General features: G+C 33.0%; 1 protein-coding gene across 3 annotated transcripts in view; it reads right to left on the bottom strand.

The window, feature by feature from the left end:
- LOC114337598 (transcription factor RFX3) overlaps positions 1-16,899 on the bottom strand; it is a 245,114-nt gene that overhangs the window by 40,934 nt on the left and 187,281 nt on the right. For all 3 annotated transcript variants that reach the window (XM_050655821.1, XM_050655823.1, XM_050655822.1), the window contains 2 exons: positions 13,559-13,740; positions 3,458-3,660 (listed from right to left, as the gene is read on the bottom strand). In XM_050655821.1, the coding sequence (XP_050511778.1) occupies positions 3,458-3,660; positions 13,559-13,740 (385 nt within the window). The remainder of the gene's footprint in view (positions 1-3,457; positions 3,661-13,558; positions 13,741-16,899) is intronic.

The raw sequence follows: 16,899 nt of genomic DNA, 5'->3' as shown, positions 1-16,899 counted from the left end.
TTTTCTTCTTCTTTTGGGCCTTTGGGAGCTGTGTCAATTTAGCCAACAACATTGCTTAACATTAACGCCTAATTAAACTAAATACAACAAAACTATTACGAATTTAATCGACCAATCAAGGATAAGGAAGGGAAAGCGTTAAAAAATAAACTGTCGATATAATATAAACTAAATAAAAAACAAAATATAATTTGAAAACAATAATTTGACATTATATTTAACCTCCAATATTATGACAGACGTCAGTTACCATTTACAATCTCTCAATCCCTCAATGAGATGGCAGGCATGTCAAAAAAATCTGATTATTCCCTATATATTTTTTCAAATTTAGAATATGGCAACAAGGGGAAAATTAAGTGTATTCCTTATTGTTTGACTTTTCCTTTAGTAGTATTGGTAGTATATATCTGTATTAGTACTATACATCTGTATTAGTAGTATATATGTTACGGCCAAACTAGTTTGGCCTAGGCTACACTAGTTTATCCTGATATTAATACGCACATGCAGAATAAACTAGTACGGCCTAGTATAAACATTATAGTATACCTACAAAGCATAAATAAATAGATATTTAAACTGAATAAAATGCCCTGTAATACAAACAAATAATCAGTATTTTTTATAAAAGCAATAGTTATTATACCTCAATTATAAAAATGATTATTTATTTTGTCATCGAGTGCTAAAATATCGTTAAAGGTTGCAGCTACGAGAGATTCAGTTGGATGTCAAATGCAGCTGTAACAAAAACTGTTCCACAAACAGATGCAAGTGCAAGAAAGCAATGATACTCCGCAATCTCCGCAATTCTAAGTGTCACCAAAGCACTCCATGGGAAAATAAATTATAATTTTTATAATTGAGGAGCAACTGAGCAAAACGCATTAAATCCAAAATATATGATTTTGAGTTATCAACAAAAAACTAATTGAATTAAACCTAGTTAAAAGTAAATATTTTATTGACTATAGAAATTTATTATTAACATTATTTTTAACAGTAAGTTGGAGTTTTGTGTTCAATTTCTGAGTTTTCAATTTTTAAAGCTTTCATTTTGTTGGATTTATTTCAGTTTGCTTAAACGTTGTGTAGATTTATAACATTTTCTCCATATGAATGGATTTATTTCGTTTTCCTGAACTGTTGGTTAGATTTATGTCTTTTTGTCAAATAAATAAATACCTAAGTGTCCAAAATAAAACACCAACTTACGAAAACGCTATTAATTTATAAAACAAAGCTTCTCAAATATGTAGACCTATATCATTTTCTAGACAATCGCATTCTCTAGAATGTCCTTATACCATTTAAGGTCTTATTCTTCCCACTAAATATTTTTTCAAGGATTTATTGCAGTTTGGTTAAACATGATGGATTTACGTCAGTTTGCTTGGTCTTAAAATGGGATTTAATGCATTTTTGTTTAGTTTTGAATAATTCATATAGCAATATATATTAGATTTAAAGCAAATTCACAAACACATTGTGAATAGTTCACAATGTAGATTGAACTAAACCAAGTAATTTGTACTATTTACTTAAAAAATGTCTAAAACTGGATTTAATGCTATTTGCTTAGTTGCTCCTCAATTGAGGTATAATAACGGTTGCTTTTATAAAAAACGTTGAATATTTTTTATAATATTATGATTGTTTGTATTACCAATTGTCCATTAGTTTTAACGACGAATCATTATTGTTTTAATAAAAATAATTATTTTCTAGTTACAGAGTATTTTATTCAGAAATGTATCTATTTATTTTGGCTTTGTAGGTATATTATAATGTTTAAACTAGGCCGTACTAGTTTATCCTGTATTAGTATCAGGATAAACTAGATTGTCCTAGGCTAAACTAGTTTATCCTATCGGGCTCAGGACAGACGCCTAGGCCAAACTAGTTTATCCTGAAATCGGGTTTGGCAGATAACATATACAACAAAATTTGTTGAAATGTCAAAAATATCGAGAAGTACAATTAAAAAACAATAGGCCATCACAAAATATGGTCGTAATAAGAAAAAACAGAATGAATACAAAGTATCGCCTCCACCCTGGTTTATTAAGGCTCTACATCTGCCGTTCATGTACACAAAATAAGATTGTCGATACCCTGTTGAGGTACGTTTGCTCATTCTTCTATCAGATGTTCTCGGAAAAAAACGGCGTGTATATGTTACCCATATCTAGAGTAATTCTTCGTTGAAGCATGCTTCGATACATGCTCGATGGGATTCAGGTCGGGGAATTGTCCTGGCCAAGGTAACACACCAATACCTTCGTTGGTAAGCCAGTACGTCACTGGGCGTGCGACATGTGAACGTCATGCATGAGGTGGAACTGTTGACCTTGACCAACCTTATCAGCAAACGGATGAACGATAGATTGTAAAATGGTCTAAGGAGGTGCTGAGCTGTAAGGAAGCGGTTTGGAAAAACGAGGTCCGTTCTGCTACCGACTATTATTCCACTCTATATCATTACTGCACCACCTCTGTATGTGTAAACGTGCTGAATATATTTTAAACGTTCTACATTTCCATATCGTTTCCACACTCTTACTCGACGATAATCTGGATGAAATCTAGACTCGTCGGAGAATAAAACTGTAGCCCAATCATTCTCATTCCAGTTTTGATATTCTTTAGATCACTCTAATCTTGCAGCACGATTGCTTCTGGAGATAGGTGGACATCTCAATGGCCTTCGATAGTGGAGACGATTTCCTACAGTATCACAGTATAGGATTACCTGGTATGTCCTCTAGAAGTCGCTAACCAATACATGTGCTGTAATTGTTGGTTGTCTTCTAGCGGCTAACACTAAAAATCGGTCTTGAACTGCAGTTGTAGCGTGCTCACGTCCTAGATGACGTTAGGCTGGACTTCCAGTGTCACAAAAATGCCACCACAATTGACTTATAACACTTTGAGAGATTCCCATGCGCTCAACTACATTAGTTTGCCGCATGCCACATTGAAGAAGGCCTACAGCCCTATTTATCTCACCAAAAGTTACATGACGTCGTTCCGTGATAAAAAATAATATGTTCAATGCACTAAGTAAACAAGAACTGTATATCATGAACCAAATCGAAACTAGCAGAATATTTACTGCAGTGTAAAACCTACAGTTTGTTCCTCTCTTGTAAGAAGATTTGTCAAATATTCGTTATCACTTTTGCTGTTACGTTTTACTCACAAAAATCTACAAGATGAGCCACTGTATAAATTCAATTGAAATTAAATGATCACGTGAACTTATTTTTATTAATTTTATAATGTTATAAAAATATCCCTAGACTTTTCCGATGTGTGTATATACACATGAAACGAAGACAGGACTACAGTAGTCATTTCTTTGTTTCTTTTTCATTTCTATCTATGTTCTTTACGTCTTTAACAGTCTATAATTATGTAGGTATAGGTATTTAAAAATGGACGCAAAACTTACCTAGATACGCAACATGTTGAGATAAGCCAGAGTTAATCGAGTCTGAAGAATCTGAACTGCGTTTAAAAGGCCGAACGGTTCCTTGAGCTTTTCCGTTTGTATTATTAGAGCTCAGTACCACGCGACTGCTTTGGTCTTCTAAGTTCATTAACGAAGAGCCAGGTTTGACTCTGATTCCGTAGTAATGGTATTTTGAGTTTCCCCTGAAAATAAAATAAATACTACGTTTAGAGTACTGAAAAATTAAAAACTGCATCTTTAAAACAGTAAAATAAATTAAGATGGTCCAGAGAGGTGACTACAGTTTTATGAGAATATGATAGAAAATAATTAGTAATCAAAACTTTCGATTTAATATTTGTGTAGCCATTGGGTCATTCTTCTTGCAATAAAGGGTACCCCCCGTTAAGATAGGCAAAATGCCCTCACTCCCAGAATTCAATTTTATAATTTTTTTTACGTTCTATGCAACTAAAAAATGAGATAACGCGGATTTTTAGCTCGCCACCCCCCTTACCCCTCCCCCCACAGCCAAAAACGTAGATTTTTAGATTTAATTTTTTTTAGTTGGGTTGCAATCGATTTAAAAATTTCAAAAAATTCACACGTGTAGCTGAGGCTTTTACAAAACATGTCTATTTTTTATGGACCCGTAGGTCGAGTGTACATAACCTCAAATTTTTTTTTAACTTTTTTAAAACCTATAACTTTTTTTTGGAGGGGGCTACAGGTCCAGTTTTTTTTGCATTTTGTGTATTTTATCAAAGTCTATCTCTCTGATTTTTTTCAGATTTTTCCGTTAGGTGCGCCATCTTGAAAAATCAGGAAAACTGTATTTTTAGGGGGTTTTTAGGGATTTTCTCCATTTTATAGATGCAACATAGATCAACTGAAGGTTTTTTTAATAGATTATGTATAATTTGAAATAACTATTTTAGGATTATCAAAAATTGGGCAAACCACCTTTAAACCCCCCCAAAAAGCATGTTTTTTTAAGTTATGTAAGGGTTTTTGCGGGCTTAATGATATTTTTTGAGATCGATACAGCCTGAATATTTTTTTTCATTTTTTTACGTTATATGTGATTAAAAAATAAGACTAATCGCATTTTTAGCCCACCACCCCCTCCCCTGCCCCCACAAAAACGTCAATTTTTCTATTTTTTTTTTGTTTAGTAAAGTTGCAATTAATTTAAAAATTTTATGAGGCTTCTAAAAAACATATCTATTTTTTTAGACCCGTAGGTCGAGTGTACAATACATATAACCTTTTATAACGAATACATATAAACTTTGAGTTGGTCACTTTATGACTTTCATAATAATAATTTTTAATCGAGTTAAAGCCTTGAAAATGGCTATTTTCGCGTTTTTCAAATTTTAAATTGCATGTAACTCGACAACAGTTAATTTTATAGAAAAATCACAAGAGGCCTTTTTTGCTCAGGTTGATCCAGAGAATCTAAAACAAATTTGTCCTAAGTGAAAAAATTGATTTTTTGAATTCGTTTAAAAAATTGTTTAAACAATTTTCCGACCGCGGTACTGCCTTTCACCTTGTGGATTTGTTATAAGGACCTGTTTTTGAGCAAGTTTGTGCAAAAAAATGAATCGGAATAATTTACCTAATGGGGACAAGCATACAGCATGGACTATTTGCAATATGAGCCAAACGAAGATGGTTTGGAAAACATTAAACGATAGATACTGTTGTAGATGTGAGTTGCGGAAACGGCAACATAACCATAGGTTGTTGTTCGCATGTAGCTGCCATAATATGATATTTATCGCATGGAAGATATTTTACAAAAATCATCAAGCCAGCAGAATATCTTACAAAACTCTTTGACAATACAGATGTTATACCTGTAATAGACGAAGACAGCGATGAAGACTTTAGAACTGTAAAGTGTAATACCAACGAATATACTCTCCGAATACGCTAAGGGTATATACGAAGCTATATATTCTTTGGTAATACTTTCTTTATTCTTTTTATGGTGTTTTACGTGGCAGTAAACGTGAAGCAAAATGACATTTTAATAGGCAGAGCAGAGATATAGGTTATGTAGATGGTACAAGCACATATTTGAATAATTACAATATGTATAATGTAAGGTAATATTAGGGTACCTACTAAATACAAACTAATGAACAAAGAACAAAATGTTTTGATTCACAAAACGACAAGAAGTATGATATATTAAAATAATGTATTTTTCTTAAATTGATTATTCTGTTTTATTTTGGTTTTTTGTATCCTACCTAAAAGATATCACAATGACATATTTACTTTATACAAAAATATTGCAAAAATTTGAAATTATTTTGTTAAATGTAGTTTACTTGAGGACAAACTGAGCAACAGATATACTGAGAAAAAAAAAATGAAAACGAAAAAATGATGATTTATTGGGCAGGTTGAGAGGGAGGAGGGCTAAAATTGAGCTAAGGCTTATTTTTAAACACATCAAACGTAAAAAAAACGAAAAAAAGAATATTCAGGCTGTATTTATCTCAAAAAATATTAAGCCTGGATCCCGCGTTAATGGTATCTAGTCGGACAAACTTTGACGTAGGTATGGAAACAGGGGAAGTTTTAATTGTAAAACGTAATTTTAATTGTGGAACGTGTCATCCTGGCAAGTTTATGATTGTGAAAACTAGCAGGTGGTTTTTAAGTTTATTCAATAGCAAATTATATAAAATATACCTAAAAACTCAGTTATTTCAAATTATTCCTACATAACCTATAAAAAAAACCTTGAGTTAATCTATTTTGAAGTATATAAAATGGAGAAAATCCCTAAAAAGCACCGAACAAATCAGTTTTGCGGATTTTTGAAGATGGCGCACCTTACAGAAAAATCTGAAAAAGTCAGAAATATAGTTTTTGATAAAATACACAAAACACAAAAAATAGACATGCAGCCATCACCAAAAAAATATACGTACCTATTAAACACAAAAAAAAAGAGGTTATAATATGTACACTCGACCTTCGGGTCCATAAAAATAGATGATCTGTAAAAGCCTCAGCTTGTGCGTGTGAATTTTTTGTAAATTATAATTTAATAATTATTAATTATTAAATTTACACAATTTAACTAAAAAAAATGACCATTTAGAATAGTTAATTACAAAAATGCCACAAAGAAATAGCTTCAGAATAACATTTGTAATTGCAAACCAACTTAAAAAAAAATAAAATCGAAAAATTGACATTTTTGGCTGTGGGGGAGGGGGAATAGGGGAAGTGGGCTAAAATTACAGTGACTCCTATTTTTTAAAATCATATAGAACGTAATAAAAATTAAAAAAATATTCAGGCTGTATCGACCACAAAAAATATAATTAGACCCGCAAAAATCCTTACAAAACTTTAAAAAAACATGGATTTTGGGGGGTTTAAAAGTGTTTCGCCCAACTTTTGAATATCCTAATATACTCAGTTATTTTAAATTATACATAATCTATTAATAAAACCTTGAGTTGGTCTATGTTGCAGTCTATAAAATGGAGAAAATCCCCAAAAACCCCCTAAAAAAACAGTTTTCTTGATTTTTCAAGATGGCGCACCTGACAGAAAAATCTGAAAAAAATCAGATACATAGGTTTTGATAAAATACACAAAATGCAAAAAAAATTGGACCTGTAGCTCTCTCCGAAAAAAAGTTATAGGTTTTAAAAAAGTTAAAAAAAAATTTGAGGTTATGTACACTCGACCCATGGGTCCATAAAAAATGGACATGTTTTGTGAAAGCCTCAGCTACACGTGTGAATTTTTTGAAATTTTTAAATCAATTGCAACCCAACTAAAAAAAATTAATTCTAAAAATCTACGTTTTTGGCTGTGGGGGGAGGGGTAAGGGGGGTGGCGAGCTAAAAATCCGCGTTATCTTATTTTTTAGTTGCATAGAAAGTAAAAAAATTAATAAAATTGAATTCTGGGAGTGAGGGCATTTTGCCTATCTTAACGGGGGGTACCCTTTGAACGGAGAAGCATATCTAGAATTCACTGGGGAACAACTTGAAAAAAAATCTGTTGACTTTGATTTTTGAGCTGCCAAGATCTGACCTGAAACCTGTAGATCCAAACATTGTACATCAATCACTTGTTGACAAATTAACCATTATTTTTCCACCTCTACATATAAAACCGGGTCTCAGAAACAATTCGGCAGGGTAGAAATAGAACATAAACTAGAGGATGTACAAATAATGGGAAAGCCTGAAAAAAAAGTAAACGAAGACCTGATAGATGCAACAAAAAGTATATATTATATGACAACAATAAATACAATAAGAACACAAAATATCCAATCGCAACCATTTGAAATAACACAAGGAGTTAGATAAGGATGTAGTTTACGCCCAATACTTTTTATACATGTAATAGATGAGATAGTGAAGGAACATAAGAAAACCTTTAAAAAATACTGTATAGGATGGAATAGAATGCAAATTATAACTGCATAGATATGCATATTTGCAGATGACATACTATTATTCGACGATACAGCAGGAAAACTGAAGCACAATTTAGACAGAAAAATGGAATTTAGAAGCAAAAAATACAACCTAAATGTAAATAAAGGGAAGATACAGATAATGAAAATAACAAGGAAAAAAGACACGGATGACCTAATCGAAATGGTGATAGATCAAAAAAAAATAAAGCAAACACTTGGTAATAGTAACAAATTAAACATATACAAACACTTGGTATAATAACAGTAATAAATAACAAGAGGCAGCATCAAGGACGATCTCAATAATAGACTAGAGAGTGCAGGAAAACTATTCCAGCCTCTAAATTTCAATTTGTTGTTGAGGATTCCTTAATAACAAAGAAATATCAAGGAAAACGAAGATGACAATATATGACACAATATACAGGGTGTAACAAAAATACAGGTCATAAATTAAATCACATATTCTGGGATCAAAAATAGTTCGAATGAACCTAACTTACTATCCGTTGCAAGATAATTCGGATGGAATTCCCCAGATTAAGAGACTGGGCCGATATCAAGCACAAAATGACTGTACTCCCTTAATGCTGTAACGAATAGTCACCATTAGTCTTTCGTTACATTAGGTTCAATTTTAAATTCTATCCAAAGTTTAAAGGCACTTTACTAAATGATAAATCTGATTAAATCCGAAATATCTTGCAACGAATTTAGTACAAATTGAAGTACCCTTTGAAGTTACAAAATTAAAATCGATTTTGTCAAATATATCGAAAACTATTAGAGATGTTTTATTGAAAATGGACATGTGGCATTCTTATGGCAGGAACATCTTTTGGAAAATTTTATGGGTGTTTTGTTCCCTTAAGCCCTTATTTTTGTGGTACCATTAGTTGAACTAAATGTTTTTAAAACTTTTTTGCCTCCTAGTATTTTTTCGATAAGGCAGTTTTTATCGAGTTGCAGCTTCTTTTTAATATGTTTACATAAAAATTTTATGGGGGTTTTGTTCCTTTAAACCCCCCAAATGTTTGTGTACGTTCCAATTAAACTATTACTGCGATACCATTAGTTAAACACAGTGTTTTTTTAAACTTTTTTGCCTCTTTGTATTTTTCCGATAAAGCATCTTTTATCGAGATGTGGCTTTTTTTTAATACTGTTCAAAATATACCTAAAAATGTAAATCATAAATAAATGTTCATATTATTACAAAGTCTCCATAATCGTACTAATAGTCCAGGGTAATAAGCTTTTTTCCATGACACTTGAACAGCCAGGATACTGAAGCGTTTTTTCGACAGGTAATACCTATAAGAGCAAATTGTAACTATTTCCTGCGTAGGATCTGGCGGCCATTTTTATTTATAAACAATTAAGTGTCAAAAAATGGCATTTTTCCGTTTTTTTCAAATCAATGGAAAACAATTAAACTTATGGTTTTTTTAGTACAAATATCTTTGAGATTATGGAAAAAGCTTTAAAATGACGTATTACAAAGTTTGATATACTCATTTATTGTTAATATAATTGCTAAAAAAGGTCGGAATTGCAAAAAAAATTAATTTCGCAATATCTATTGTAAAAATTAGTATACGGCTTTGAAATTTTTGTCATATAAGGGTTCTTTGGTGCTTAATATGTGATAAAAATTTCAAAGCGATTCATTCAATTGTTTAAATTTTATTCAAATTGTTTATCCCAGAGGGCAGTTTTTTTGCAATAACATAAGTCAGAAAAACATGACGTTAGAACCATTCCACAGGTGTCAAATGAAAAAGCATGAGCCATATTTTCAACTTGGTTTAAAAGAAGCGAATAAAAAATGCATTTATTAGTAATAAATAATTATGCAAAAGTATCGTAAATCTTTCCTTATAAACTTTTTATTTTGTTATATAAGAAATTATATATATTTATTACAATTTTTTATCAATTATGATATAAAAAAAACATTACTTGGTAGTTGTACACTTAAAACAGGGTAAAAAAGTTTTTTTTTTGGAAAAAGTTATCCAAAAAGTTTATAAGGAAAGATTTACGATACTTTTGCATAATTATTTATTACTAATAAATGCATTTTTTATTCGCTTTTTTAAACCATGTTGAAAATATAGATCATGCTCTTTCATTTGACACCTGTGGAATGGTTGTAACGTCATGTTTTTCTGACTTATTTTATTGCAAAAAAATGCTCTCTGGGATAAACAATTTGAATAAAATTTAAACAATTGTATGAATCGCTTTGAAATTTTTATCACATATTAAGCACCAAAGAACCCTTATTTGACAAAAATTTCAAACCCGTACACTAATTTTTACAACAGTTATTGCAAAAATATTTTTTTTGCAATTCCGACCTTTTTTCGCAATTATATTAACAATAAATGAGTATATCAAACTTTGTAATATGTCATTCTAAAGCTTTTTCCATAATCTCAAAGATATTTGTACTAAAAAATCATAAGTTTTACTGTTTTCCATTGATTTAAAAAAAAAAAGGGAAAAATGCCATTTTTGACAGTTAATTGTTTATAAATAAAAATGGCCGCCAGATCCTACGCAGGAAATAGTTACAATTTGTTCCTATAGGTATTACTTGTCGAAAAAACACTTCAGTACCCTGGCTGTTGAAGTGTCACGACAAGGGTATATTTTTGTCTTATTACCCTGGCCTATAACCATAATATACAAATATGTGGTGGATTTGACAAATATTCAAAATATCTCAATATAAACTGATTTTTCGAAAAAGTACTAAGAGGCAAAAAAGTTTTTAAAACATTGTGTTTAACTAATGGTACTACAATAATAATTAAATTGGAACGTACACAAAAGTTTGGGGGGGGTTTAAAGGAACAAAATCCCCATAAAATTTTAATGGGGTGTCCAAATTTCACTATAATTTTTTCTTAAGATACTACTGCCATAAGAATACCACATGTCCATTTTCAATAAAAAATCTCTAATAGTTTTCGATATATTGGAAAAAATCGATTTTCATTGTGTAACTTCAAAGGACTTTAACTTTTTTTATGTGCACATTTGTACTAAGGTAAGTTAGGTTCAATCGAACTATTTTTGGTCCCAGAATATGTGATTAAATTTATGACCTGTATTTTTGTTACACCCTGAATAGCCCAAAGCTTACACACGGAGCAGAAAACTGGATCTTAAACAGAAGACACCAGAGTAGGGTACAAGCAGCAGATTTGAAACAGGCAGACATACTCAGAAATGTAGAAATACGAAACAGACTTAAAATCAAACCGTTACTAACATAAAAAAATTAACATGGTTCGGTTATTTAACACTAATGGATAGTAACAGGCAAGTGAGAAGTGTTGGGTAAGCTAAGTCAATAGGGAAAAACAGAAGAGACAGACCAATAAAAGAGTGGAACAGCGACATAGAAGATATATTACAAAATAAAAGTAAATATTGACAAGCAGCAACACACATGGCAAAGAGCAGGAAAGGCTGAAGAAAATTCATCAAAGGCTAGAATTAGCTCCCTCGACACCTCTAACAGCGGCTTCCCACGATCGACAATATCGCGGACGGACACGGACCAGCTCGCACCACGCACCGTGGGAAGTGTATCGTTCGTGGTAGTTCGTAGTAACAACGGCTTCCCAGGATCAGCAATTTTGCGGACGGATACAGACCAGCTCGCACCACGCACCGTGGGAAGTGGTCGTCCATGGTAGCACAGACACGTCTGTGCGGACGCTGTCATGATTTTTTAACACGTTAAAAGCCAGTTGTATCATTTACATCAACAGATACAAATAACTTATCATTAAAGATCATTTAGGCCACCTGTATACAAACGGATACAAAGGAATACTTTCACTTTGGGCTAGCTGAATTCAAAAGAATTCAGCGTTTGTATTTAAATGGATGGGTTTGTTTCCTAATTTTCCAACCCTTTTTTCTAATAAACAATAGTTTTTTGTTGTGTCTGCATAAATATTGATTACTTAGGTTGGTCGTATTAACTCAGAAACCTTCCCGGGTTCATGTACAACAACTTTGCTTGAGATCATCATACTATGATCAAATGCATAGTTTCATCATCATTCTCTTTGCCTTATCCCTATGCGGGGTCGGCTTCCCTAATTGCATTTCTCCATACAATTCTATCTTGGGTCATATCAATATTAATACCCTTTACCAATATGTAGTGCCTAATCGTCTCCCCCACGTCTTCTTTGGTCTTCCTCTCCTACTCCTTCCAGGAATCTGCACTTCAGCAACTCTTCGTATTGGGTGATTAGCGTCTCGACGTTGAACATTACCAAACCATCCCAACCTATGCTCTCTTATTTTGGCATCAATTGGTGCCACACCTAGACTTCCCCTAATATACTAATTTTTAATTTTATCCTTTTTTGTCACTCCACTCATCCATCTAAGCATTCTCATTTCCGTCACATGCATTCGTTGTTCCTCTTTCTTTTTCACTGCCCAACATTCAGTTCCGTACATCATGGCCGGTCTTATGGCTGTTTTATAGAATTTTCCCTTCAACTTAATTGGAATTTTCCTGTCACACAGCACACCACTCGCTTCCTTCCACTTCATCCATCCAGCCCTAATTCTACTGCATGCAGCTCCATCTATTTCTCCATTACTCTGTAATACCGATCCCAGGTACTTAAAATTATTTCTTTTTACAATCAGTTCACCATCCAAAGATACCATTTTATTTGTAGTAACTCCATCTTTAAATGAACATTGTCTTTAAATGATCAAATGCATAGTTTACGATTCTATAAAGGACATACAGACTTTTTATCCTGTGTTGTATACCTAAATAATAAAAACTTGGTATTATAAAAATAATTCTTTTTCAAATCAAAATGTCAATTTTAAAACAAAAAAAAACTTCCAACTTGGGGAATGGAACCCGGCTCGCCTGGGTGAAAGCCAGGAGGTAGGTATTTTAGGCCATGATGGATGTAGCCACGGAGATAAATATTTGACATATAAGTTGTAGGGTTTTTCCATCTAGTTTCATATTTTATCTTGTTTTACCTAAAAGCCCCGGTTTTGGGTCAGCTGACACCTCATTTGTTAATGGAACACCTAACTAAATAAAGAAAAACACCCATGCTAAAATGCTCCGGTCAAATTTGACACTACCTCCCGGGCTATTATAAAGCATATCCAAAGTTGGCCCAAGATTTGTTTTTGGCCACTGATTTTTCTTACAAGTTGATAATTTAACACATTTTGTTAAAAATAAAACACATATGTGTATAATTATTGATTTACATGGAATATGTATACTACACATTTCACACCGTATGCTATTAACGAAAACATTGAAAGAGATCAGAAACATGAGAACATAAATTACAAATTAAATGAGTCACATGAGTGACACCGTTAGTGCTTTCGCTAGCGAGGAATAAAGTTAAATAGTTCAATTTCAATCAAAAGCACACGACTGTCACGGACCGCGGACCATGGGAACATGGGAAGACCTCTGTCCGCGGTGCGTTCTTGTCCGTAGTCGTCGGCTGTGCGTGAAGATCCGTAGAATCGCAGACCGTGGAAAGGAGCTATAACGGTAGCAGAGGAACGATTATGTATGTATGTACTAATGAGATTGAACTTACCTAGTTCCTAATCGTCGCGTCCTCAGTCCCAAAAATACGGACCTGATTAATTTTCCGAAAGAGGCAGCATTCACAGGTTCCAATTTGTTTTCGGCACAATGTCTGAGGTAGTGAGCGTATAATGTAGAACGAGGTAATGAAACTCCTTCGGCAGTTTCATAGTTTTCTAGCAACCATTGCACCTTCGGAAAAATATTTTTTTATCATTTGGTGGTACGGCAATACGAGTATGCTGACAAAATATGTACTAAGTGAAAGTTTAAAATTAAAAGTTATAGTAATCATAAACCGGTTTTTCTTACTGATATGTTTTTATGAATGTCACTGAAAATAACAAATCCTCAATTGCGCTCTTATTTTGGGGTAATTATGGCAAATGTTCTATATTTGCTACAATTTGTAAGACAGTCTATGGCATACACGACGAATTAGCTCAATAAAAATTTGTTCTATATTTATCAGCAATTAAGAATAATCTTACTTTTGGGGCAAGTAGGGAAAAGGTTCTATACTATAAAGGTATAGTTTGTAGAATAAAAGTTAACACATAGGTATACTACTTCTGTCAATTTGTCCCATAATTAGTAGCCTTTTGGTAACATCAATGACACTTTTGTCAATAGGCTTCGAGCTTCTAGGTTGACTTATACAATTTTCGATTCTTTCTTTATCGCATAGAAGCTTAAATTGTTTTGTTCAGGTGTGTTTGACGAATACTGTTTACCGTATACTTACTAGAATGAGTGTTATCTCTCCTTTGTTATTTGTTGTCATATGTATTTGTGTATATAGTTCTTTCTTATGCCCTCTTAAAGTAAAACGTGAGTTCAAAGCCCTAAAATCCAAAGTCACACAATCATACTCTCGTCTCTTGACAAATGAACAAGTCACAAAGATGTAAAGCTCAAAGATGTAAAACCAGGTAAGACCCCAGGTTTTAATACATAATATGCTCACAGAATGTTTAATAAACGGGGACAAATATGCAAGAGATAAGATGGCTCACGTTTTTATAGATATTATGAAGACTTGTAACATATCTCAAGAACTTAAACGCTCAAATCTCATTGCCATATTAAAATCTTACAAGCCAAATATGATAATCCCAAAAATTACAGCCAATAGCCCTATTATCAGCAATGTGTAAGTTACTAGAACTACTCATCCTCAATAGTCAATTATTGGGAAATCAATAAATCAATATTATTCTTCTTGCTATACAGTATTAGCTTTGATTTCTTGGTTTAATTGGACTAGGTACTATCCACGTTCTATTATTTGAATCTTGTTTCTCACGTGTTTGACCAACTATACGTAACTTTTGCTGAAAAATTTGTGATCAAGCAGTTTATAAACATTATTTTCGCAAAGATAAGTACCTTGTTGTCAATTTCCATTTATATACACATGTTTTTGATTAATTTTTAGGTTGATATAAGTTGCACAATACACCGAAAGCACCTAAAAGTCACTGCTATAGAACAAGCTCTCTACCTAATAAAGCTGGCGAAAAAGCATTCTACTTCCTACTAAAAATACATTTTAATATTGTGAAAGAAGTGTTGTTGTGTATGAGTCAATACTTGAAATTAAAAAAGAGAAAACTTAGAAGTTAAATGAACAATTTTAAAGAAATGAACACTGACAGAACAATCTTTGTCTTTAGTTTCTTAAAAGTATAGAGAGAAATCGTAGCCCGTCGTAATAAGTTTTTTAATTTGGTCGTTTCTCAACGAACTCTCTTTTAGTTCCAGAAGTTAATATATTTGGGTATAATTATTTTTTCATTATTTTATATAAATTGTTTTAAATAGATCTTTTACTAAAATAAGAAGCGCAAGTTGATTGCTAAAAAAGCAAAGTAGGTCTCTTCACTTTTTTGCATGGTTGATATATTCTGGAGCAAATAAGTTTTCGAAAAGTCTTTGAAGCGTTACTAATCAACTGATAACATGTCGATCTGCAAGTTTTGGAAGCTAGAAAGCATCCTATGTAGCAAAGATTTAACATTAGCTCTTAAAGTACGCCTAACAAAATGTTACGTATACAGTGTACTATACTATGGAGTGGAATCATGGACGTTAAATGAAGAGACAATGAGACGACTTAACGCCTTTGAAATGTGGACCTATAGAAGAATTATAAGGGGTTTCCTGGGTAGATAGAGTTACGAAAACGAAGTACTAAGAAGAATAGGTAAAGAGAAGGAAGTTGAACTTACAATTAAAGAAAGAAAACTACAGTATCTCGGACATGTGATGCGGACAAGGAAAGATAGATGGCAGAAGAAGCATCTGAAGAAGACGAATTTCATGGCTGAAGAACCTGCGAGAATGGTTTGGATGCAGCTCAAAACAACTATTTAGAGCTACTGCCTCAAACATTAAAATAGCTATGATGATAGCCAACCTCCGTAGCGGAGATGGCACCTGAAGAAGAAGAAGCCCTCACGCTTATGCCAATCAGTATCATCATTGTCATAAATAATATATGTTCATCATCATCATCTTTGTCTACAATCCTTTGTAGATCCTGACCTGTTCCAAGATTTGTCACCATTCTGTTAGGTTTCTAGCAAACTGTTACCATCTTCTGTTTTTTAATATCCCTTAGTAGGTCGCAAGTCGATCTCAACTCCATTTATAACTGGTTGCACCAACAAATCTTAAGCTCCAGCTTAGCCCAGCCCAGCTTATAGATAGGGCCACTTTAGGACTCATTTACGTTGCACCATAATTTTCGATTCTTATCTAAGCACTCCACGTGGCAATCCATTGTGGAAAGCTGAAAATTGATCTAAGACTCAATGGTGCAACGCGTATTTTTCATAAGCTGAGCTTAATGTACGCCTTAAGCCTAAGATCTCTTGGTGCAACCAGGCAATAACCACCTAATTCGCGGTCGCGCTCTACTTCTTCCTACAGGTGTTCCTGTGGTTACCTTTTTATAAATTGTGTTGTTTGGCATTAGTATTAGGTGTGCAGCTCATCTACGTCGCTATGTTTTAATGAACGTTATGACCAGGGACGCGCCGTCCATATGGCGCACGACAGCGCCAAGGCGATAAAGGCGCCCTTTGACTCGGCAAAGTTATGTAAATAAATATCCAATTCAAAACTAAATATTTTTTAAAGCAAAAAAACATTGCAAAAAATAACTTAGTCCACTCATTCCCAAACATTACTATTACTTTACATATATTATTAACTATTATATACCGATTTATGTAGCTTCAGCCGAGAGATCATTTTTTAAACTTAAACTAATTAAGAATTACTTAAACTGAGTCAGGAGCGGCTAGAAAATCTTGTTTTTTTTTCTACAGAATCTGAGTTTTTAAA

Source organism: Diabrotica virgifera, chromosome 7, assembly GCF_917563875.1.
Source record: "Diabrotica virgifera virgifera chromosome 7, PGI_DIABVI_V3a".
NCBI lineage: Eukaryota > Metazoa > Arthropoda > Insecta > Coleoptera > Chrysomelidae > Diabrotica > Diabrotica virgifera.
This window is presented reverse-complemented; position numbering and strand designations above follow the sequence as displayed.